This window comes from Bubalus kerabau, chromosome 5, assembly GCF_029407905.1.
Source record: "Bubalus kerabau isolate K-KA32 ecotype Philippines breed swamp buffalo chromosome 5, PCC_UOA_SB_1v2, whole genome shotgun sequence".
Taxonomy (NCBI): Eukaryota; Metazoa; Chordata; class Mammalia; order Artiodactyla; family Bovidae; genus Bubalus; species Bubalus kerabau.
The window spans coordinates 12,704,664-12,728,138 of NC_073628.1; the positions used below are offsets into that span (position 1 = coordinate 12,704,664).

The 23,475-nt window shown below is 44.0% G+C and overlaps 1 protein-coding gene across 1 annotated transcript; it reads left to right on the top strand.

Moving 5' to 3' along the window:
- The first annotated feature begins 11,091 nt into the window (after positions 1–11,091).
- LOC129653636 (pregnancy-associated glycoprotein 1) lies at positions 11,092–20,275 on the top strand. The gene is made up of 9 exons (XM_055583377.1): positions 11,092–11,192; positions 12,262–12,409; positions 13,393–13,510; positions 13,609–13,727; positions 14,926–15,119; positions 16,044–16,160; positions 18,104–18,245; positions 18,333–18,431; positions 20,126–20,275. Exons 1-9 carry the CDS (start codon positions 11,092–11,094, stop codon positions 20,273–20,275), a joined length of 1,188 nt encoding a protein of 395 aa, XP_055439352.1.
- Positions 20,276–23,475: the final 3,200 nt, after the last annotated feature.

A 23,475-nucleotide genomic window follows, 5' to 3' on the forward strand; every position in this document is an offset into this window, starting at 1 on the left:
GAAAAGCAGTTTTCAAACTAAATTGGATCATGCGGTATGTGTAATCCTCACTTCAGTTCTTAGAAGATCTCTATTGACCAGTCTGCCTCTATTTTCTGGAGCACAGTTCAGATCCATCTAAGCTGTTTCTCATTGATGCTCCTTTCTCCTGGTTTCCACACTCTGTCCAGCTGTTGAGCCTATTCCATTGTTTTTTTGTTGCTGTTCTTTAAGGCAGCCGCTGCGGGCTACCTACAAAATGATCTATTCTCTGCTTCTCTTTCAAAACTGAAAATAGTTTGTTATATAGCCCTGAGCCCTGTAGCTACCAGACTGCATTTCCTGCCCACCCATACTCTTAGTCATGAGAGGTGACTTAGAGATGGAAGCAGATCTGTAAGAGGGATTTCTTGGAAGACTGCTTCAAGGAGCTAATTTAGCTGAGAGATGGGACTCTTCCCTTCCCCACCTACTTCCTAACTGTTGTGTGGATTTTAGTTGTGATGGCTGGCACTCCTGCAGTTGTATTGGACAATCATGTAACTTTGGAGATAGATAGCACCCAAGCTCTGGCTGGCCCACCTTCAGCTTTGTTTCAGTGGGAGAGAAAAATCAAGTTTATCTTGCTAAAGATATAGTTGTTTTAGTTTTTTGCAATGTGCATCCAAACAATCCTGGTACTACTATGTGCTTAATACTATATAGCCTTATTATTTTGTTGGGTTTAGTAAATAGATTTATATTTTACATTTCTCTAATTTTTATTTTATAAATTGATTCATCAACCATTATACCTAAATTGTATAAATGCAAAATTATGGTTTTAACCATGCCTTCCTTTAGATTTTGCATTTTAATACTTTCTTTTCTTCTTTCCTTTATTGTTTTTTCCATATTTGTACAGCCTGGGACATGTACTCTCTTATAACCTCATCCATATCCATATCTGCAGGCCAAAACAGACTGAGAGCTGTGTGGGGAGAAACAAAGAAGAATGGATTACAGGGACATGAATGAATGGTGGTGGCCCTTGCTAATCATCATGAATGTTCTTAAGTGGGACCACATTCCCCTGCCCTTCTGTGTACCCACTACCCCCAGGTTTGCCATGACCATGGAAGATTCTTTGGCCAGTGGATTTTGAGTAGAGGTGATATGTCACTTCCAAATGGAGTATTACTATCCGTCCCACTAGCTGGAATGCACATGTAATGACAGGAACCTGGAGCAGCCATGTTAGACCAAAGGTAAGTAGCACAGGCGGAAGATGTGACAAGAAGTGGGCCCTCATCTTTGTCGAGAGACCTGCATTAACATTATATGAATGATAATTGAAATTGTGTTGTATTTAAGACAATGTTATTTAGGGTTTGATTACAGTCATTGAACCTGTAACCTAACACTCAGAATAGCTGATCTTTGTGTTAGCCTTTTCTTGACATTAGGGCCTGAATGAGACAATATCTACTGACGCATACTTAGAAGTGAGTCAAGAGACAGCCCTGCCCTCTGGAAACTGTGGTCTAGTGTGGGATTCAGAAACTCAAGCAAGAACAAAGCCACATGGCAGGGGAGCTTCAAGATCCTGTAGGAACCACTGGGAGGGGAATGTCAACCAGTCCTGATCTCAGGAGGTTGATTGAAGCAGGGACAATCCTCAGTCAGTTTCCTCATAAACAGGCCATGGTGGCAAGTTTAATGTAAAAGTGATTTATTTAAAATTCATTCCAGAGTGTTTTCCCTTTTGATCCAGTGCTTAAGATATGCATTTGAGACCTGGTTTAGGAAGACTGAAAGTGCCCCAGGACGACTAAGCCCATGGGCCACAACTACTCAGCCTGGGTGCCCTAGTGCCTGTGATCTACATCAAGAGAAGCACAGGACTGAAAAGCCAGTGCACTGCAATTACATAATAGCCCCTGCTCCCTGCAAGTAGAGAAGTCCTTAGCAGCAATGTAGACTTGCTGCTGCTGCTAAGTACTTCAGTCGTGTCTGACTATAAGAGACCCCACAGATGGCAGCCCACTAGGCTTCCCCATCTCTGGGATTCTCTTGGCAAGAACAGTGGGGTGGGTTGCCATTTCCTTCTCCAATGAATAAAAGTGAAAAGTGAAAGTGAAGTAGCTCAGTCCTGTCTGACCCTCAGCGACCCCATGGACTGCAACCTTCCAGGCTCCTCTGTTCATGGAATTTTCCAGGCAAGAGTACTGGAGTGGGTGCCATTGCCTTCTCCACAATGAAGATCTAGTGCTGTCAAAATTAAGAAAAAAAAAATCTCCCAGAGAAACCAGTGAGGTCTCAGGGGAAGTCAGACATTAAAAAGGATGAAACCTGTCTGGGTTGGAAATCATGCAAGTCATGGAGAGGGAAGCTACAGCATGTTTTCACAGGGAAGTTGGGATATAACTTGTGCCTCAAACGTGCCCTAACTCAAGGCTAAGGAGCTTGGATTTCGCTCTCCCACTAGTGCCTGCCTCTCATCCTTCAACTAACACCCGGCTAGAGTCTCCAAGCCCTTGTGTTAAATCCTCCAAAGACAAATCAAAGGTGACATTAGAAGCAAAAAACACCAAAGCTAAGGAAAATGCAACCTCATATAATGTCTAGATTTCTTCACCCAGTATGCCATCTCCAACATCATATCTGAAATCCTGTGAGTCTAAAGAACTCCATGGGTCTGTATATGTAAGCATTAAAAAAAAAGGTTTTAATTTATATAGGAGTGTAGTTGATTTACAGCATTGTATTAATATTAGTTGTATGGGAAATTAATTCCCTTATACATACACAGAGTCCTTGGACTGCAAAGAGATCCAACCAATCTATTCTGAAGGAGATCAGCCCTGGGATCTCTTTGGAAGGAATGATGCTAAAGCTGAAACTCCAGTACTTTGGCCACCTCATGCGAAGAGTTGACTCATTGGAAAAGACTCTGATGCTGGGAGGGATTGGGGGCAGGAGGAGAAGGGGACGACAGAGGATGAGATGGCTGGATGGCATCACTGACTCGATGGACGTGAGTCTCAGTGAACTCCGGGAGTTGATGATGGACAGGAAGGCCTGGCATGCTGCGATTCATGGGGTCGCAAAGAGTTGGACACGACTGAGCGACTGATCTGATCTGATCTGATACATACACATGTACCCATCGTTTCTTAGATTCTTTTCCCATACAGGATATTACAGACTATTGAGCAGAACTCCTGCGCTGTACAGTAGGTCTTTGTTGTTTATCTATTAAAGTAGTATACATATATTAATCTCAAACTCTCAATTTATTCCTCTCCCAGCTTTCCACTTTGGTAACTATAATTATTGTTTGATGGAGGGAAGTGTCAGGGCACTTTTTGGATGAGGGTCTGTGCTTGTGAGAGTGCAGTGGACAGGGAAAGCAAGCCTGAGAGGGACTCATTTGAGATGATGCTAAATGTTGAGAAAGACCCTGCAATGTAAAAAGCTGGGAGAAAAACATTGTAGATGTGGAAAGTAGCACCTGCTAAGGACCAAGGTAACCAAGCTTAATAAATGGCTACCCTTCCTTTGCCAATCTTGCTTCCATGATTGGAACTTGGCCTACAGGTCAACCACCATGACCTCATCCCATGCTTCAGTTGTGAGTTAGCAGCAATGAGCCACGGCTGCCTTCCCAAGAAGGGAGAACGTGGGGCTATCACTAGGCTGAACATGCTCTGGACTCAGGGACGTGTCCACACACTGGTTATCACCAGGAGCATCAGGTGCCAGGGGCACCACCAATGCCTCTGACTATCTCCATGTACTTGTTCTCAGGAATAGAAATGCCAAGGAACTAATAGATCAAAGAAACAAGTCATGACTCTTGTTTCATCTTGCCCCATGTGATTCACACGGGCCTTTGACCACACTGCTGTCTGACCAAAAACTTTTTCCTCTTTTCCTTCATCAAAGGTGGCATGTGAATAACATCAGCACCTGACTGTGAAGCCTGGTGGCTGGAACTCATCTCACAGTCAGCTGGGACCCAGAGATGTCCAGCCTTGTCCTGTGTTTCTGTCCTTTTTCTCCAACCAGATTCATAAAGCAAAGTCCCTACAAAATATAAGGGTGATTGTAATTCTCTCAAGGCCTTTGAATCTCCAAAGTCTATTTGAAGCATCAAAGAGGGAACACATCCCCTGCATCCAGGCTAGTCTCAGACCCTGACCTCGCTCAGCCAGTGGTTCCCTGAGGAAACATAAGGCACATATCTAAGCTGCCAGAAGGCTGAGAAGAGAATGCTTCTCGCTGTGAATGGAGGTTCATGATACCCAGTCACCCAAGGGTCTGTCTTGTGTGAATGAGGAGCAGGAGCTCTGGGGATCTGAGTTGAGGGTGAGTCAGTCACCACCTGCACGACTGCCTCCTTGGGTCACTACAGCTGGGGCTCTCCCACTGTGTCTGGAACCCAGAAGAAACGGCCCTGAATATTGCTTTCCTGCTGCCACATGGATGCAGGTCTGCTGATAAAATTGGAACCAGACTTGAGGGGCAATGGGAAAGAAACTTCCACTCTGGTGCTTGCAGGCATCTGAGCATTACCCAGCAGTGGATGCAATTGAGCTTTCTCTCATCATTCCCTTCCTTGAAGTCTCCTAGCCTGGGAACCAGAGTTCCTGGGTCCCAAGTCTTTTCTAACTTACCTGCAGCTAAGGTGAGCTATACACGCCAGGGTTCAGTTTCCCACCTCTTGGATGAGGGAGACTGGACTTGTTCCAGAACACTTGTTCTAGACTGAGGCTCACTGACAATCAGTGGACAAGTGGATCAGAGATGCATGTTTCTGAGGATGCTTAGGCTGCCTCTGGTGGGCAGTGGGCTGTAACTGTCTGGTGATGTTCATGGATCCTGGGGTCAAGACTCGGAGTGGTAGACCACTTGGCACACAGCTGCTGTGACATCGAGGACCTTAGAGGCCTTGCCCCCTCTAACTTACCATCATTTGGGTTCTGTGGATGAGATCAGGTAGTTATAAGTCAGAAGTTACCAATGGATAAGCTTGTAGATTCCTCAGCAGAAACCTAAATTAGGTTGATGAATCATCTCTCCAGAAAAACTCTGGGAACTAGATATGCTGGGACTCAGACAAGTTTTCTATATTTTAAATACCATTTAAAATAGGTCATCTTTTGGATGACCTGCCATTTGCTCTCTGGCTTGGGATGATACCCAGACAGTGGAATCAAAGGGCCTCTGGGGGAGGCTGTCCCTCCCCCTGTGACTCATTAGCAATGAGTACAGCTCTCTCCCCTCCACATCTGGAGCTGGAATTCCAGCAGAAGGACGTGACCTCCAAGTTTAACCAGAAGAATCAAGAAGGTCTGTCCATCAGGTAGGCACTATTCTTTTCACAGTGCTTCTTCCTTCCCTCCTGGGTCCTGTGCAAGTTGCCCACCTCCTCGTTACTGGGTTCTGAATTCCTCCTCCCTTCACTTGTAGCTATTTAGGCAGTCCCACTTGTGGCTCCATCCCTATCCAGGCCCAATCCCTCTCCTGCAAATGGCACGAAAGAAGGGAAATCAAAGACGGGTCTTCCCAGTTCATTCTTTCTAAAACTGTCTGCGTTCCTTCTGCTTCCAGACCCTGTTCTGAATCATCAATATCTCTAGCTAGATGACTTAGCTTATCAGAGGAATAGAGATGCAGATGGGGGACGGGGGCAGTAAGTATGTCAGGTGTGGGGGACAGACTTCAGATGACAAGAGATGAGTTGGAGAAAGGAGTATGTTGTCTTCCAACCACTCATTTATTGGGGACCTGCCTGAATCTGTTATCTTGGGATTCTCAGGGTATCACTAAGACAGAGTCTTCAAAATGGACTTTCTATAAACTGCTTACTGCAAAACAATTTCAAACATAACAAATATAAGAAAGAAGAGTGTCATGAACCCTATATGTCATCATTTGGCATCAATAACTACAACGATAACCTCATAGTCCCACTGGTTGTCATAAACTGGAGACTATGCAACATCAAGGTGATGACCAATTGAGTTCCCAGCGGAGACATTCAAGACTTGCATCAGTCTTTCTCTTCTTGCTATGTTCTCACATGTGGTGTTGAAAGGAAGGAAGAAGAAGGAGAATAGGAGAGAAAAAGAGGGAGAGGCTAATCCCATCATGAGGGACCACCATAAAAACCCCATGTCAATCTGGGTACCTCCCAAAGGTCCTACTTCCTAATACCATCACCTTGGGTGTCAAGGGTGGACACAATTCAATCCATAGCAGCTATGCATAGCATAGCAGTTATCTGTTTTTAAATCAAGACAAGGTCTTTTCATTCCCTCTTTTACTCCTTATTCATTTTCTCTGAAGTATTTTAGGGACAAGACAAACATTTCGCAAAATGTACATAATGAGTATTTGTGGTAGAATGATAGGATATGAAAAAAAATGCATTTTTGTCCCAATAAAATGAAAGTTTAATATCCAGTCCATGTACAAATTTCCCTGATTCTCAAAAAGCAGATGTCTTTTCACAGTTTATTGAAAGAATGTACTCCCATGTTGCCCTTGGTTGTTCTCCTTTAGGACTAAATAAGTGTTCCTGTCCCAAATTTAATGCCATTTATTTGTTCAGAAATGGGGAGGAAGCAGGGTGGTTTGTCTTACAGAATGTCCCACTATTTGTTTTAGAGCAGGAGTCCACAATACCAGCACAGTGGGTCAGGACCAGTACCAGTTCTTGGTCTATTAGGAACCAGACCTCCAGAGCAGGAGGTGAGCTGCAGGCCAGTGAGCGAGGCTTCACCTGTATTATAGCTGCTCCCCATCACTCTCTCGTCACCCCTAGAAGGGACAGTCTAGATTCTTTTCCTGGAACTGTTTGTAGTAACATAACATATGGTTAATAGAAACAAAAAGAGCTTAAATATTGATGATTATTTTCCTTTCTCAGTGCTCAGAATGGTGAGTTGGTGCCCTAGCAATCTATCATAGTGACAAAATAGATGTTGCCTATTAACATTTGAACACATTCGGCCAGCTTAAAATTAAATATTAAAAAACTAAGATCTTGGGATCCAGCCCCATCCTTCATGGCAAATAGAAGGAGAAAAGGTGGAAGCAGTGACAGATTTTTTCATCTTAGCCTCTAAAACCACTGTGGATGGTGCCTGCAGCCATGAAATCAGAAGACATTTGCTTCTTGGCAGGAAAGCTATGAGAAACATAAACAGTGTGTTGGCAAGCAGAAACATCATTCTACCCAAAAAACTGGTAGGTGTTTGGCCTTTTCATTTGTATTCAAAAACTTTCTGTCCAGTCCCCATTGGTCTTTGAAGTTCCTCAGCTTTCTGGTACTTCATGATTCCCTAGGTTATTTTGAGCATTTCCTTACCCATTCCTGAAATCAGCCATCTCTTTAAGATTGTCTGATGGGATATCTATTTAGAAGTTGGATATCAGACCTCAGAATAGTCACTGTTATCAAGTTGTCACTGCTTCTAGGCTTTACAGTGGTCAGAGGAGGAAGTACACATTTCCTTAAAAATTAAAATAAAAAGGAATATAATTAGTTGGTACAAACTTATGCTTTCAGTTCAAGATTTAAGACAGCAGGGTTTGAATTAAACTTCTATATATTACATGTGAACCTCTTTCTCTAGCCACTGAAAGGCTTACTTCGGAACATTAGTTTTAATCATTGTCTTGTTTTACCTGTTGATATACTTATGATTCTGTCACAATAACAGAAACGATATGAGGAACAATAAGTTGTTGAATTATTGCTTGCCTCAGCTGCGATGGAGGTGCAGATGCGTGGAGGATGCAACGGCAGTGCAGAAGTGTGGTGGAGAAACTACCCCACGTCCAAATCTGAGGCAGTAGCCGAGAGTAGCTACCCTACTTTCAAGGTAAGGAGCAGCGCCTGCACTTTGCTGGAGCAGCTGTGAAGAGATACCCCATGTCCAAAGTAAGCAAAACCCAAGTAGATTGTAGGCACTGAGAGAGGGCATCAGAGGGCAGACAGACTGAAACCACAATCACAGACAACTAGCCAATCTGTCACACGGATCACAGCCTTGTCTAACTCCATGAACCTAAGGCATGCCATGTGGGGTCACCCAAGACGGACGGGTCCTGGTGGAGAGGTCTGACAAAATGTGGTCCACTGGAGAAGGGAAAGGCAAACCACTTCAGTATTCTTGCCTTGAGAACCCCATGAACAGTATGATAAGGCAAAAAGATAGGACATTGAATGATGAACTCCCCAGGTCAGTAGGTGCCCAATATGCTATTGGAGATCAGTGGAGAAATAACTCCAGAAAGAATGAAGGGATGGGGCCAAAGCAAAGACAACACCCAGTTGTGGGTGGGATTCATGATAGAAGCAAGATTCGTGCTGTAGAGACTGCATAGGATTCCGACTGCATAGGAACCTGGATTGTTAGGTCCATGAATCAAGGAAAATTGCAAGTGGTCAAACAGGAGATGACAGGAGTGAACATAGACATTCTAGGAATCAGTGAACTAAGATGGACTGGAATGGGTGAATTTAACTCAGATGACCATTATATCTACATATGTGGGCAGGAATCCCTTAGAAGAAATGGAGTAGACATCGTAGTCAACAAAAGAGTCTGAAATGCAGTACTTGGATGCAATCTCAAAAATGACAGTAGAGTCTCTGTTTGTTTCCAAGGCAAACCATTCAATATCACGGTAATCCAAGCTATGCCCTAATCAGTAACACTGAAGAAGCTGAAGTTGAACAGTTCTATGAAGACCTAAAAGACCTTCTAGAAAACACCCCCAAAAAATGTCACTTTCATTATAGGAGACTGGAATGCCAAAGTAGGAGTCAAGAAACACCAGGAGTAACACATAAATTTGGCCTTGGAATACAGAATGAAGCAGGACAAAGGCTAATAGTGTTCTGCCAAAAGAACACACTGGTCATAGCAAACACCCTCTTCCAACAACACAAGAGAAGACTCTACACATGGACATCACTAGATGGTTGACACCTAAATCAGATTGATTATATTCTTTGCATCCAAAATGGAGAAGCTCTATACAGTCAGCAAAAACAAACAAAAAACAAAACAAACAAACAAACAAAAAAACAGGGAGCTGACGGTGGCTCAGATCATAAACATCTTATTGCCAAATTCAGACTGAAAATTGAAGAAAGTGGAGAGAAGCACTAGATCATTCAGTTATGGCCTAAATCAAATCCCTTATGACTATACAGTGGAAGTGAGAAATAGATTTAAGAGACTAGATCTAATAGACAGAGTGCCTGATGAACTATGGATGGAGATTCATGACATTGTAGAGGAGACAGGAATCAAGACCATCCCCAAGAAAAACAAATACAAAAAAGCAAAATGGCTGTCTGAGCAGGCCGTACAGAGAGCTGTGAAAAGATGGGAAGCAAAAAACAAAGGAGAAAAACAAAGATATACCCATTTGAATGCAGAGTTTCAAAGAATAGCAGGGGGAGATAAGAAAGTCTTCCTCAGAGATTCATGCAAAGAGATCAAGAAAAACAATAGAATGAGAAAGACTAGAGATCTCTTCAAGAAAATTAAAGATACCAAAGGGATATAGTTGTTGAATATAGTGTCAGATTTCTTTCCTTTTTTTTTTTTCTTTTGGTTTTCTTTTCTTTTCTTTTTTTTGATGGGCAGTATTTTTGTTTTTCCTTAGAAGATATTCCACTCTGAATGTAGAGTCATATGTCTGAATTTTAAAGCCACATAAGTAATGTGTTGTTTTAGATATATTTATTAGTTATTTATTGTTAAAATTAGATTTATTAGTCTTTGCTCTTAATTTGTTCAGTTCAGTTCATTCCTTCAGTTGTGTCCGTCTCTTTGTAACGCCATAGACTGCAGCATGCCAGTCTTCCCTATCCATCGCCAACTCCCACAGCTTGCTCAAGCTCATGTCCATCAACTTGGTGATGCCATCCAACCATCTCATCCTCTGTCTTCTGCTTCTCTTCGTGTCTTCAATCTTTCCTAATATCAGGGTCTTTTCCAATGAGTCAGCATGTTTACTATGTATTCAGTCTTTTTTAAAATCAACCAACATGAAATAAATTTATCTCTGTCCCTACTGCACTCCAAACTCTAGGCCAGAAACAAAAACCTGCAGAGACTGAAAGCTGATTCCAGCACATCGCTGTGGAGATTTTGTTCCCACGTTTTTTTCTGGGAAAAAAAAAAAATTGGTTGCTAACATTAAAATCAGTGGATTGTACATAAATATCCAAACTTCTGATTCTCCTGAAAACATGGCCAACTGGCCTGCTTCCCAGCATGGGTGAAGTGGAGGAAAGGCTGCTCCCAATGGTAAGGCCTGTGCTGCCCAGATTTCAACATGGCCATTGGTATCATATTTCCTGCCTCCTGGGGCCATGAGTTTGTGAGAACTAGACTTCTAGCTTTCTTAAGATAAAGACTACTTTTGACTTGATCAACTTTGACTTTGAAGCCTTTAACCCAGAACCTATCACACAGTTCTTCCTTGTACAGTTGTTGGATGATATAAAATATCTTGTGAATGCATATGAAATTTCTTCCAATATGGAAGAATTGAATTCAGTGCAATTGAAGTACTGCTCTGCCCTAAATCTTTGATGCAGCCTGGCATCATAGGTGCCCCTGATATCTGCCATTAGACTGACTACCTAAAGCCAGTTGTATGTCCCTGGGCTGTCCCTGAAGTCTTCACTTTGCCATTTGACAACTTATCCTCCTAGCAATCTCATCTCCAATGAAAAAACAGGAATGCATACCTCATGAAGTGGCTAGGAAGATGACATTAAACCACGAGTGTTGAGCATTGCCCCTAGTATCCATTTTCATGATGTTACTAGCCATTTTTTTTCTCCAAGTAGGCAAGGTTCTCCGTCTTCTTAGATGTCCATGCAGATCAGTTTGATTTTCCAGCCAAGCTTCAAGGAAGAGATTACAGTTCAATTCTCTGTATTCTGAAAGCTTCAAAGGACACTGACCAAGGACACTGATGAAAGTAAAGATTTTATCAAGACCTTTGTGTTTTTTTCAGATCTTTTAGTGGCCTAAAGGGGAAAACTAGGGTAGGTCAGAGCATATATAACTAGGGGCTCCTGGTCACCACTACATGCTAAGAACCAAATCTTCCCTGAGTACTTGGATCCAGGAAATAAACATGAAGTGGCTTGTGCTCCTCGGGCTGGTGGCCTTCTCAGAGTGCATAGTCAAGTAAGTATGGGGACTGTAAGCCACATCATATTCCTTTCTCGGATTTTTCTTTTCATCTGATTATTCTTCCACCCTTCAGGTTTAGAATATAATGGAATATTTCCCTAAGAGTCTTAAAGCTCAACTCTTACTTATTTATAAGTAACTTGCTATAGGAACTGTGGATCCAAAGGTCTTCGTGTAGATTTGGGTTGCACAAATCTTGAGGTCCAGTCATGTCATGACCTATTGAAAAAGCAACTCCTTGCAACTGTTCAATGCACAGTCGATGCAGATGTTGATGTGGTCCTGTGGAATAGTACTTTTCTACATTTTTTTCAACGTGTCCTCTTTTTCCCCTGTCTACTTCAGTGTGTTATGTCTATATCTGCATCTCGGTATCACTGTCATTTATCTCTCCATCTCTTTGGAAGTCACTGCGAGTGTATTTCTTTGTGTTGTTTTCTTTTATTTTTTCATTTGACTCTTACTTCCTTCCCAAGCCTCTGAATTTCCCTTACTTGTTCCCTATATCTTGCATTCTTCTTTCAACTCTCCTCTTTCAACTTGGAGAAAGATACACTGTTTTACAATGTTTTGTATCTGACAAGCAGTGTGACCACAGCCAACTCAGAAACCTCTGGAATTTCAAATTGCTCACTTGTAAAAGAGGATAAGAGTTCCCCTCTACCTCCTTCCTTGAGGTTCTATGAGAAGGAAAGAGTGGGATGGCAACAGCAATGCTAATGGATGTCATTGTTGAGACTTCCTATTTATCAGGTACCTTATATCCATCACTTCACTTATCCCCAAGATATCCTATTTGGAGGGTTTGTATTGTTACATTCCACCATTATACTGAAGGAAAGACTGAGACACTCATGGTCATATGTCTTACCCAAGATTGCAGAACAGAACCTGTATTGAAATCTATGTCTTTGCCATGGTATATGCATAAAATTCTGATAATAATGTGCCTCATGAAAATGATTAGAAAATACACAAGGCCATAACAATGACATTTATACCTTAACACTGACAGCTAATTGTAGCATCTTCTTTGTTTTCTTTTTCGAATGCTCGGTGAAAGAATACCTCTAAGGAGAGTGAAGACCATGAGAAATGTCATCAGTGGAAAAAACATGCTGAACAATTTCCTGAAGGAGCATGCTTACAGACTGTCCCAGATTTCTTTTCGTGGCTCAAATCTAACTCACCCGCTGAGAAACATCAGGGATGTGAGTATTTTGGGAGGATGGTGCTCCACAGTGCCCCCTGGTGCTCTAGCCTAGCACTGGGGCTCATCTGGAGGTCCCAGGTGGGATGTTGGGGTTGGGTTCCTGTAGAAGGCAGGGACACTGGAAAAGAGGGACCCCATCCAGAGGAGAAGGCACTCTCATCCTCAACTGTTGGTCTTTGTGACTGGGCCCGGCAATTACCAAGTGGCAGGCAAACATCCATTTCTGTGTCAAAGATGTGTCATTAGTTTGAGGGTGATTGTTCCTTCTGAACTAAATGAGCCACTCAGTTATAAATGAAGAGTGAACCATCACTGATCAAAAGGTAGAACCAACTGCAAAGCAATTGTGAATCCCCAGGTAGAGGAATTCAGTTTCCATAGATGTAAGAATGATAGTAGTAAAAAGTTACTGAACCTGTATTCTGAGTATGGCCATAAGAATCGCTGTGGTTTCTGTTTTTAGATTAGAAAAAGGGCTTATTTTGTCTTAAAGATGTCTTCAAAAATTCCCATGCCAGCCTGAGAGGTAGGCAAAGAGTAAATACATGTCAAATGAAAGGGTCAACTGTGTGCTGTTGATTGGATGTGGTCTGAGTTTAGAGGGAGTGGCTGGGGTTGACCAAGAAGGACCTCCTGGAGAAGCGGGTGCTAAGGCTGGGTTTGAAGAGACTACAGAGCTTATCAAATGAAGGCACCAGGATTCCCTGGGTGTCCAGCAGTCCTGGAGGCACAGTGGTTATGCCTCTGGGCTTCCCAAGAAGGAGGTACCACTTCAACGTCTGGTCATTGAGTCAATATCCTGCATACAATGTAGCACAGGAAAAATACATCAAATGAAGATATGTCTGTGATCAAAGCCTGTGAGCTTCACAATGGTTAGAAAGTGATCTCAAGAGATATGTGACACCCAGAGGGAGGCATCAGTGTGGGAACAGAGGACAGCCAGTTCTGGACTAACCCAGTCCTTCCTTCTCCCTGTAGATGCTGTACATGGGTAACATCACCATTGGAACACCCCCTCAGGAATTCCAGGTTGTCTTTGACACAGCCTCATCTGACTTGTGGGTGCTCTCCGACTTTTGCACTAGTCCAGCCTGTTGTGAGTACAGACACCCTGTACCCGGACCATCCTTCACTTGCCCTGCCACCATGTTTCCACCCTTGACACCTGATGACACTCATCTCTTGTGTCTGCAGCTACACACGTTAGGTTCAGACATCTTCAGTCTTCCACCTTCCGGCTTACCAATAAGACCTTCAGGATCACCTATGGATCTGGGAGAATGAAAGGAGTTGTTGTTCATGACACAGTTCGGGTAACAGTGTAACAAATGCTGAGTCAGGACTGTCTATGGAGTGACCACTGCTTGAAAACAGATGCAGCACCATCTGTCAGAACCCTTCCTAGCCTAACTCCCATAGATATTGGCCATCTTATCCACAGGATCATGTCTCTGGGGAGGCACTGCCCATGGTGACACACGAGCAAACAAATCAGCTAACCCAGAGAGTGGCTTGAGGTGTGGACTTGCAGCTCCTCTGCCCATGAGTAGTTCAAGGTTCATTTTGCTGGGAGTGAGAAGAAGGGAAAAAAGCACCCACTTTTATATTCACAGACTGTTCCAAGCACTTTCAGGTGATAACTGGTTTAATCCTGCAACAATCCCACACAGCAGGTGGTCTAATTAGCTCATGAGACATATGAGAAAACTGAGGTGCAGACAGCAAGGACCTTGCTGAGGGCACACATGTGATAAAAGGTGGAGTTAGGTTGGCTTTTCAGGACTGAAGTTGCTGTGGGGTGTTTGGGGACAGGATAAAACTGATCTGGGGACCCTGGGGGCAGTCAAGGGCTTCAGGTATCCAGAGTGGGAAACTGGGGGCCTGAGAAGTCAAGGGGTCTGATAAATGAGTTCTCACTCTAGAGGACCCTTGAGAGTCTAATTAACCTATGGCTTGCCTCCCCCCAAATACTTGAGTAGTTCCCCTCTCTCACTTTCTCTCTCATACACACTCACAGAAATATACACATATCCCCAAAAGTGAATTCCCCAGGCAGTAATTTCATAGAACCTTGCAAGCAAGATTGTGTTTTTGGCTTCTGTCTTCCTGGACAGATGCAGAATCCACAGTACATTACAGAGAATGCAGTCCATTCCTGTCATTAGGTCACAGTGATGACAAAGAGAAGGCTATCTTGCTCTCGATGGTTTTGTCCATAAGGTGGCACCAATGGGACCTGGCCTGACTCTTGGTTGCCCCACCTGTACAGAAGCCACGAGGCCAATTTGACTCACTCAGGTGGTGATTTTCAGAGAGGCAAATGTTATAAAATTCACAGCCTATCTCAAATCGAACCCAAATTCCCCTCCCAGCTTGGTCTAACCATTTGTGGGCCACTGAAGACAGAGCCCAGCCTCAATTTTTCTCTGAGGATCTAATGACAATGCACCCCAGCCCAGTCTGAGCCCGACTTCACGTATCTGTAAGTGGGAACACTCTTCTCTCTCACAGATTGGGAACCTTGTAAGTACTGACCAGCCATTTGGTCTAAGCATCGAGGAATACTGGTTTGAGGGCAGAATGTATGATGGTGTCTTGGGCTTGAACTACCCCAACCTATCCTTCTCTGGAGCCATCCCCTTCTTTGACAAGCTGAAGAATGAAGGTGCCATTTCTGAGCCTGTTTTTGCCTTCTACTTGAGCAAGTAAGTCTGAGATGGATAATCCCTTTCTCCAAATTAGCTGAAGGTGCTTTCAGTTGCACGAAAATTATAGAACACTTGATAAAAAAGTATCGTGAGAGATAATCTAACTCAGGATAACTCTGGCCCAAGGGCCCAACTGGATTCACCCCTGGCTTTTATAAATAAAATTTTATTGGAACCCAACGCTACTCCTGGGCTCAAGATCAGTAACATGGTCTAGTGGGGTGAGAGAGGAGGACGGCTAATGGAGGGCAATAGAAATAAGTGGAAGGAAAAGGCATTAGGATTTGCTTATGAATTTGATAAAGAAGAAATGAGAAGGATGGTGGATATCTTTCCTTCCTCATTAGCATTTCACTGGGAGCCCAGGACCAGCTACCCAATTTGTAGGAGCCAGTGAGAAATGAAAGTGTGGGACACAAAAGTGTGGGACCCCTTGTTCAAGAAATATTATGCATTTCAAGACAGGGAGAGCAGAGGCGGGGTCCCTTCTCAGTGTGTGGCCCTTTGGACAGTAGAGGTCACAGGCCAGTGAAGCCAACTAGGGTGACCTGAACCCACACCCTTAGAACTCACCTTAGGCCTTGATTTTCCTGAAAAAATGACAAGGTAGACAAGGGGAAACCAAAACACTTCAGCACCGGGTCCTCTGAGGGTGTCTGAGCACTCAAGTCACTGGAGGTCCAGGGTGTCTTCAGAAGACATAGTGGGTGGAGCCCAGCCAAGTGATTCAGCTTCTAACCTCCTCTGTGCCACTCACTAGCCAGTAGCAGACCTCAGTCTGGATCTCAATCTCTCCCAGATGCTATTTCTGCATCTGTACATGGGGCCCTTATTAGGGCCTTGATGGGTGGACAAGCACAGCTCTCAGACAGTGTTGCTGTTACTGTCCTCCAAGGATTGCCCCCTCTCTTCTCTCTACAGAGATGAGCGGGAGGGCAGTGTGGTGATGTTTGGTGGGGTGGACCACCGCTACTATGAGGGAGAGCTCAGCTGGGTACCCTTGATCCAAGCGGGTGACTGGAGCGTACACATGGACCGGTAAGCCTCTCCCTCTGAGGGTCAGCCCAAGTGATGCTCCCACTACTGTACATGGACACAGGCAGACACACACAAATGCATTCTCAGACACACAGTCACACAGACATATACACCACCTTCAACAACACAGACAGACACACTGTCACATGGAAACACACAAGCAGACACATATAAACCTACACTGCTGCTACTGCTGCTAAGTCACTTCAGTCGTGTCTGACTCTGTGCGACCCCATAGATGGCAGCCCACCAGACTCCCCCTTCCCTGGGATTCTCCAGGCAAAAACACCATTTCTTTCTCCAATGCATGAAAGTTAAAAGTGCAAGTGAAGTTGCTCAGTTGTGTCCGACTCTTCGTGACCCCATGGACTGCAGCCCATCAGGCTCCCCCATCCATGGGATTTTCCAGGCAAGAGTACTGGAGTGGGGTGCCATTGCCTTCTCCTTTAAACCTACACAGAGACACATAAAAACATGCATAGCTAGTCAGACACACACAAGCACACACAGAGACACATGGAAACACACATACAAACAAACACACAAGCACTTAGATACACAAACAACCCATGGGTTCATAATCCTCAGGACTTCTGAGCAAGGCTCTGACAAGGGTACTAAAAGGGTCCAGAGAGGTCTGTGCAGCTGGTGTAGGGTTGCACCCACTGCCCTTTGAGGTGGGGACCATGGTTAGAGGACTCTACAGTGTGGTGAACAGAGAATCATGGAGAATTTCACCAGCCTGAACAGAGTTATGATAATATGACAGACTGTCCAGGGCTACCTAGGACATAGGAAGTTCTCAGCACAGATGAATGTCATTTTAAAAACAGGGACAGTCCTGAGAAAATGGGGAGAACTGGTCTTATTAGGGAGCAGCTACCCAGCAGTAGAGAGAGGTTGGCTGCATTCTTAAGATGTGAAAGCAACTAATAAAAAGGACACACCATGTTCTTGGGCACACAGTGGGACAGGGTCTATAACAGAGAATCAGGGACTCAGGAAGGTGGGATCCAGGAGTGACCTGAGAACAAGAGGCATAATTGATAGGATTCTGTGTGATACCCTCAGACAAAAGCTGACCTGTCCTTTGAAGTTTCTGTGGGCTAGTCATGTATTTCCTGGCCAGGGTCTCAGGGTCTGAGCTGGTTGTAGGAGCAGTGCTGGCAGACACCCTCTCCCAGAGGAGCCCCTTTCTCCCCCTACTATGAGAATCTGCCGCCCCTGTGAATCTCCATCTTCACTCTGTGTGTGACCTGTTGTTTGTTCCCCATCAGATACAGCTCTCTGGATGTTTCTTATTATTTTCTCAGTCTTCATTCACTCCTTGAAAAGACAAGCATTGCGTGTCCACTGTGTCTCAGGCACTTTAGGGAGACAATGAGAATAAAACTCGCCCTCACATCTAAGAATGCAGATGTACGTGAATTGACTCACCTACATAGTGAATTGTGACTTGTTACATGCTAGACATTAGGAGGAGAAGGCAATGGCAACCCACTTCAGTACTCTTGCCTGGAAAATCCTGGTGGGCTGCCCTACATGAAGTCCCACAGAGTTGGACATGACTGAAGTGAGTTAGCAGCAGCAGCAGAAGCAGACATGAGGGTCTACAGAGAGTGACCAAGATAGGAGACTGATAAACACTGGGGCAAAGAATTCCCAAAAACCATACAATTAAGGCAGAATCTGGAAGATGAGAAGAAATTTGCTAGTCAAAGGGGAGTGGTGTCTTCTAGGAAGGAAGACCAGCTTGTGTCAAGGTACAAAAGATCCTGGTATATTCAAGTACTGCATCAGAGAATGTCAAGAAAGGTGTTGTGTTGAGAATAAAGGAAAAGAGGGCAAGAGATGAAGGGCTGTTTATGAGACAGTTGGGAAGAGGACAACTCTGGGGAGACTCAGAGTGACCTTGATGCCTGCTTTCTTCCATTGTCTCTCAGCATCTCCATTGAAAGAAAGGTTATTGCTTGTTCTGATGGCTGCAAGGCCCTTGTGGACACCGGGACATCAGATATCGTAGGCCCAAGAAGACTGGTCAATAACATCCATAGGCTCATCGGTGCCATACCACGGGGTTCCGAGGTGAAGCATCATGCCCCAGGGTCACTCCCAGTCTCCATGCACAAGAAGCATCTCCAGGGCCAACCTCTCTCCCTCTCTCTCTAACAGCACTACGTTCCATGTTCTGAGGTCAATACCCTGCCTTCTATTATCTTCACCATTAACGGCATCAACTACCCAGTGCCAGGTCGAGCCTACATCCTCAAGGTGAGAGGACAATACTGAAGGTTGGTTCTCAAACTGGAGCTTGCAGGAACCCTTGGGATGCTTCTGGGAGAAGGGAGCCCTCTGGAGGCCATGTCACCTCATTGCAGATGCTGCTGGCCCTGTAGCTGGGCCAGTGCCTCCCACAAAACCAATCATTTGAGAAGTAAGGGCTGTGTGGGACACTGATCTTCCTGAAATAAATGTGGAGATGCCACACCATAGGGCATTGTGGGAGTCAGGGAGAGGGGAACACTAAAGTCCTCAGTCCTCAAAGAGCTTCAATTCAATCTGAACCCGTAGGTGCATGAACATGAAATTCAGCTCTAGCAGTCCCTGAAATAGCCCATGTTACAAGGAGAATGGCTGGGGACAGTCCCAGTGTGATGTCCAGGATAAGTTAACAATCTCTGTTCCCTTCTCAAACTTTGCCTGGTTTGGATGATAAATTACATGGTCAGCCTAGTTCTCGGCTGCATGTTCCCATTGCTCCGGCCAGGTGCCTCCTCTGTGAGTTGATGTACCTGAACCCTCTGTGGGGAGGTTGGATCCTAAGGTGAATAAAGGGTGCACAGTGACTACTCAGCCCTGTCACAGGGTTCAGGCTTCATGTCAGCTCCCTTCGAGAGTTCAGAGCAGGCTGATGGGCTCAAGAAGGCTTTGAGGAAGAGAGAGAATTTCAGGAATTCTAAAACCACAAACTCATTGAGCCATATGGAGGGTTACTTATTTCTAGGCAAAACTGCACTGGATTCCATGCAAATGTCATCTCAAGGTGGTCTGCACTGGGGCACTGGGGACTTACGAAGGATGATGAGGGCTACGGACTGACCAGTGGGTATGGGGAAACAGAGTACATTACCCAACTAAGCCTGGAGTGGCCAAAGAGGGTGAGTGTGGTCCTAGGGAGGCTTCTCTGAGTTCCTGAGTTAAGTCTTCAAGAACTGGTTGTGGGCACTGTTCTATTTAAGATAGATAACCAACAATGAGTTACTTTGTAGCACAGGGATCTCCGCTCAGTTATATGACAGCCTGGATGGAAGAGGTGTCTTTGGACCAGGATACCTGGATACATAAAGTTGAGTCCCTTTACCGTCCACCTGAAAATCAGAATATTGTTAATCAGCTATACTGCAATACAAAAAAAGTTTTTTTTTTTTTAATAAAGTTTGGATTGTGGGGACACAGGTGGAGAAACAGCATTCTCTGCAGAGAAAACAAGGAGCAGGTGTGAGAAGAAAAGTAACAGGGAGTGAAGAGAATTATGGACACACTTGCTCTTTTCTAAAAAAAAAATATATTGAAGATTGGCTAATCTTCAGTGTGCATTAAGTTCTGCTGCACAACAATGTGACTCAGTCATACACAGAAAAAATATTTTTTCTTAATCTTTTTCATGTGGTTTATCACTGCATATTGAATATAGTTCCTTACACTCTACAGTAGGACTTTGTTGTTTTTCATTCCTCTGTTTCCCCAACTCCCAGTCCTCCACTCACCACACCCTTCCTCATGGAACCCTCATGACTTGGCCCTCTTTGGTTTTGGATGAACTCTGACATCCTCTGATGCTGAGAAAACCCCTTGATACTTACCAAGAGAGGGAAATAAAACAAAGAATTGTGCTGGGTCTGGATATTGGCGGAAGTCACCGGTAAGGGCTCATGCTGACTGGTGTGTGTCTCTGACTCCCCCAGGATGATAGAGGCCGCTGCTATACCACCTTTCAAGAGAACCGAGTGAGTTCATCTACAGAGACCTGGTACCTGGGTGACGCCTTCCTGAGGCTATATTTCTCAGTCTTTGATCGAGGAAATGACAGAATTGGCCTGGCACGGGCAGTATAAATGCTTAGAGTGGTTCAGGAATCAGTAAGGCCGCTCCTAACACACACTCACTCACACTTGGGGCACTCCTGCCCAGAATGCTGGTGAATTGTATTTGGTGGTCTTCACACCCTATTCTCAGTAAAGAATAAAGGGTTTCACTCTTAATGGTGCTGAAACAAATGGTTGCCTCTGTTTGTGTCTGGGAGTGAAGGATCTAGAACCAAGTCTGAATCAAAATTGAGAGAAGCCATGCTCAAACTGGCTTCAAGGAAAATAGAGACTCATTTAAATGATTCTGGGAATCCAGGATACAAGAATCAGAGCAAATACAAAGATCTCAGTGACTAGACCCAAGAAATCAGAAGTCATGAATTCTCTCTCACCTTCTCTTTTCCCCTTCAGTCTACTTTGATGGTCTTAGCCTGGCAACTTTTTTCCTTAAGGCTTCTACACCTAGTGAGGGATTTCAAGCTACCTGCCCTAGAGTTTTAAATCCTGAAGGCATCACCTAGTAAGGAAAGAAGATTGCAGACATCAGAGTTCAAGGGTGTTCTCTGAATGACCCACCTCAGATCACATGTACAGCACTAGATCAGCCATCCTGGCAGGGACATGGGGTCTTATGACTAGCTTTACATGGTCTTTGGCCCCAACTCAGCAGCACACATGATTGTCAATTTCCTCCAGAGCTACATGACTGAAGCTGGGGAGAGGCAGCCCCAAGGTTAGCGACTGACAGATGGTCTAGGCCATGGAAGAGTTTGTGATGACCCACCAACTCTACCACCTCCTCATTCAGAGGAATTATAAGGGATAAGAAATAGACTCTCTTTGTCCTATCTCAGATGATCTTATCACTGGGCTTCTCCTCCAGGGGATTTTGAGTGAGGTACTTCATGCAGAGCTGGTTCCCTCTTGTTCCCACACCCCAGTCACCAGCTCTCTGCCACATATGCCTGCTCTGTCCTTTCCAGTCCTACTTGGTAAGTGGTGTCCCCAGTGGATCCCTGAGCTACCCCCCTTCTCCAGGGCCCAGAATTCCCCTTGCTTGCCTCCAATGCTGTTGGGAAGTGCAGCACAAAATAGCCTTGAAGGAGAAGGTCCTTGGGAAAATGGTGGAGGGCCAGAAGTACCCAGGCTTTGCTATAGCTGAAAAACATCTCCTGCTTTTAGCTATGCTCGGAGCCAAGATTTAATAATATTAAAGATGTTGCTTGAGAAAATGGGTCATGGGATAAACACCTGGGTCATTTAGAACTTGCTGTCCTTGAAATATATTTTACTTATTGTGTCTTAACCCTGTACATGCTCTTCTGGCCGTATACTCTAAGCTCTTTGTTCCTGCTTCTATAAAAAGGCTCGACTGCAGAAATAAATTTGTCAGTCCTTGCAAGAGACTGTCCGAGTGTTGTTCTTTCAGGTTTGTCGTTTCCAAGTCCCGGGGAGAAAATCCCCACAAGTGGTGCCATGAACAGGGACTTAAATGGAAGGCTGAACAAAGCAACAAGCCCTGCAGAAAGAGGTAAGCAGGATGGGACAACATAGCAGTAAGATTCCTTTCATTTCTATAATGCATCATTTTCTGAAACAAAATGGTATTAATATTTCAAGAGATCATTTGAATGACTGCTATCATATTTTACTGGAACAATTCATGGTTCCCAGAAGAGGGGACACTCTATCTAGACATATAGAAAAGGGTTAAAAGTAATGTTTTGCTAGCATATCGGCAAGGGTTACATGGTCACTCATACAGGCTATCATAGAACAAATTAAAGGGCATAACGTTGATTTGGAAGTAAAGACTATTCAGTCTTTACGTGAATATGAGCTTAAGTAACAAGATATGCAAGGTGCCTTGAAATATAAGAATGTTATGCTCAATCAGACACAATCCTTAGAAAAACAACTTAGAGACATATATATATACAGGATGTGTCAAAACTGAAGCCACTTAGAATGGAGGCCATTTCATTCAACGGACAGCCCAAGTCTGAGGTTTTTCCTTCTGCTCCGCCTGTAACAGCAGTTGCTAACTTTGTCCGTACTAATCATTTCACTCCTCCATGGGAGATGCCTGCTTGTGCTTTTGCTTTCCCAATACAGTTTAATCAGCCTGCCCAAGGCCAAAATACTTGGGCTAATCTAGATTTTGTCATGTTGTCTAGCTTTAAGAAAGCATGCACTCTGTATGGACCTACTTCTCCTTACTGTGTAGAATTCCTCAGAGGATGGGCTGATCATTGGATGCCATATGATTTTTTTCAAATAGCAAAGATGGTTCAAAATCTTCAACAATTACTTAAATGGCAAATATGGGTTAATGATGAGGCCCAACAAATGATGATTGACCAGCAATCTCATGGTAACCCTGCCAATTTAACCTATGATATACTCACTGGAACAAGAGCCATGGCCAATATGATTGCGCAATTAGCTAATATTACCCCTCAGATGTTGCATTTCATTAAAGAAACTGCCCACAGAGTGTGGGCAAAGGTTGATAGCCCGAACTCTGATGGTTCATTTGTTAAGATTATTCAAGGACATGAGGAGGAATATTCTCAATTTATAGGGAAATTAAAGGATGCAATCAAAAAATCTATTAAGGATGTGACTTTACAAAATATTATTTTAAAACAACTTGCTTTTGAAAACACTAATAAGCAATTTCAATCTGTGCTTAGACCAGTTTGAGAGACTGGCTCTCTTATGGAGTATTTGAAAGCTTGTAAGGATATCGGATCTATGTCCCATAGAGCAAAATTGGTGGTATTAGAAACCTTTAATGTACAGAAAGCTGCTAATGCCAAATATTTTAACTGCAGGAAGGCCAGCCATATGAAAAAACAATGCCACCTGCCAACACAGGCCAGAAAAAATAATACTACTTCTAATAAGAAGAGACCCCCCAGGAGTATGTCCAAGATGTAAAAAGGGGTTCCATTGGCTGAATGAATGTCATTCTAAATTTGATAAGGATGGAAACACATTGACCCCCTGTGCACAACAAAAACAACAGGGAAGCTAATAAAGGGGCCATCTTCTAGCCCCGTTACAAAAGGAGGACCCAGCGTTATGATGCTACTAGCAGCTACATCTAGGAGTGCTTGCATTGATATACCTAGCCCTTATGACATGGAATTAATGGAACTATATAACCTCCACAAAATTCCCACTGGATATTATGGCCCGATTCCATCCAGGGCAGTGGGACT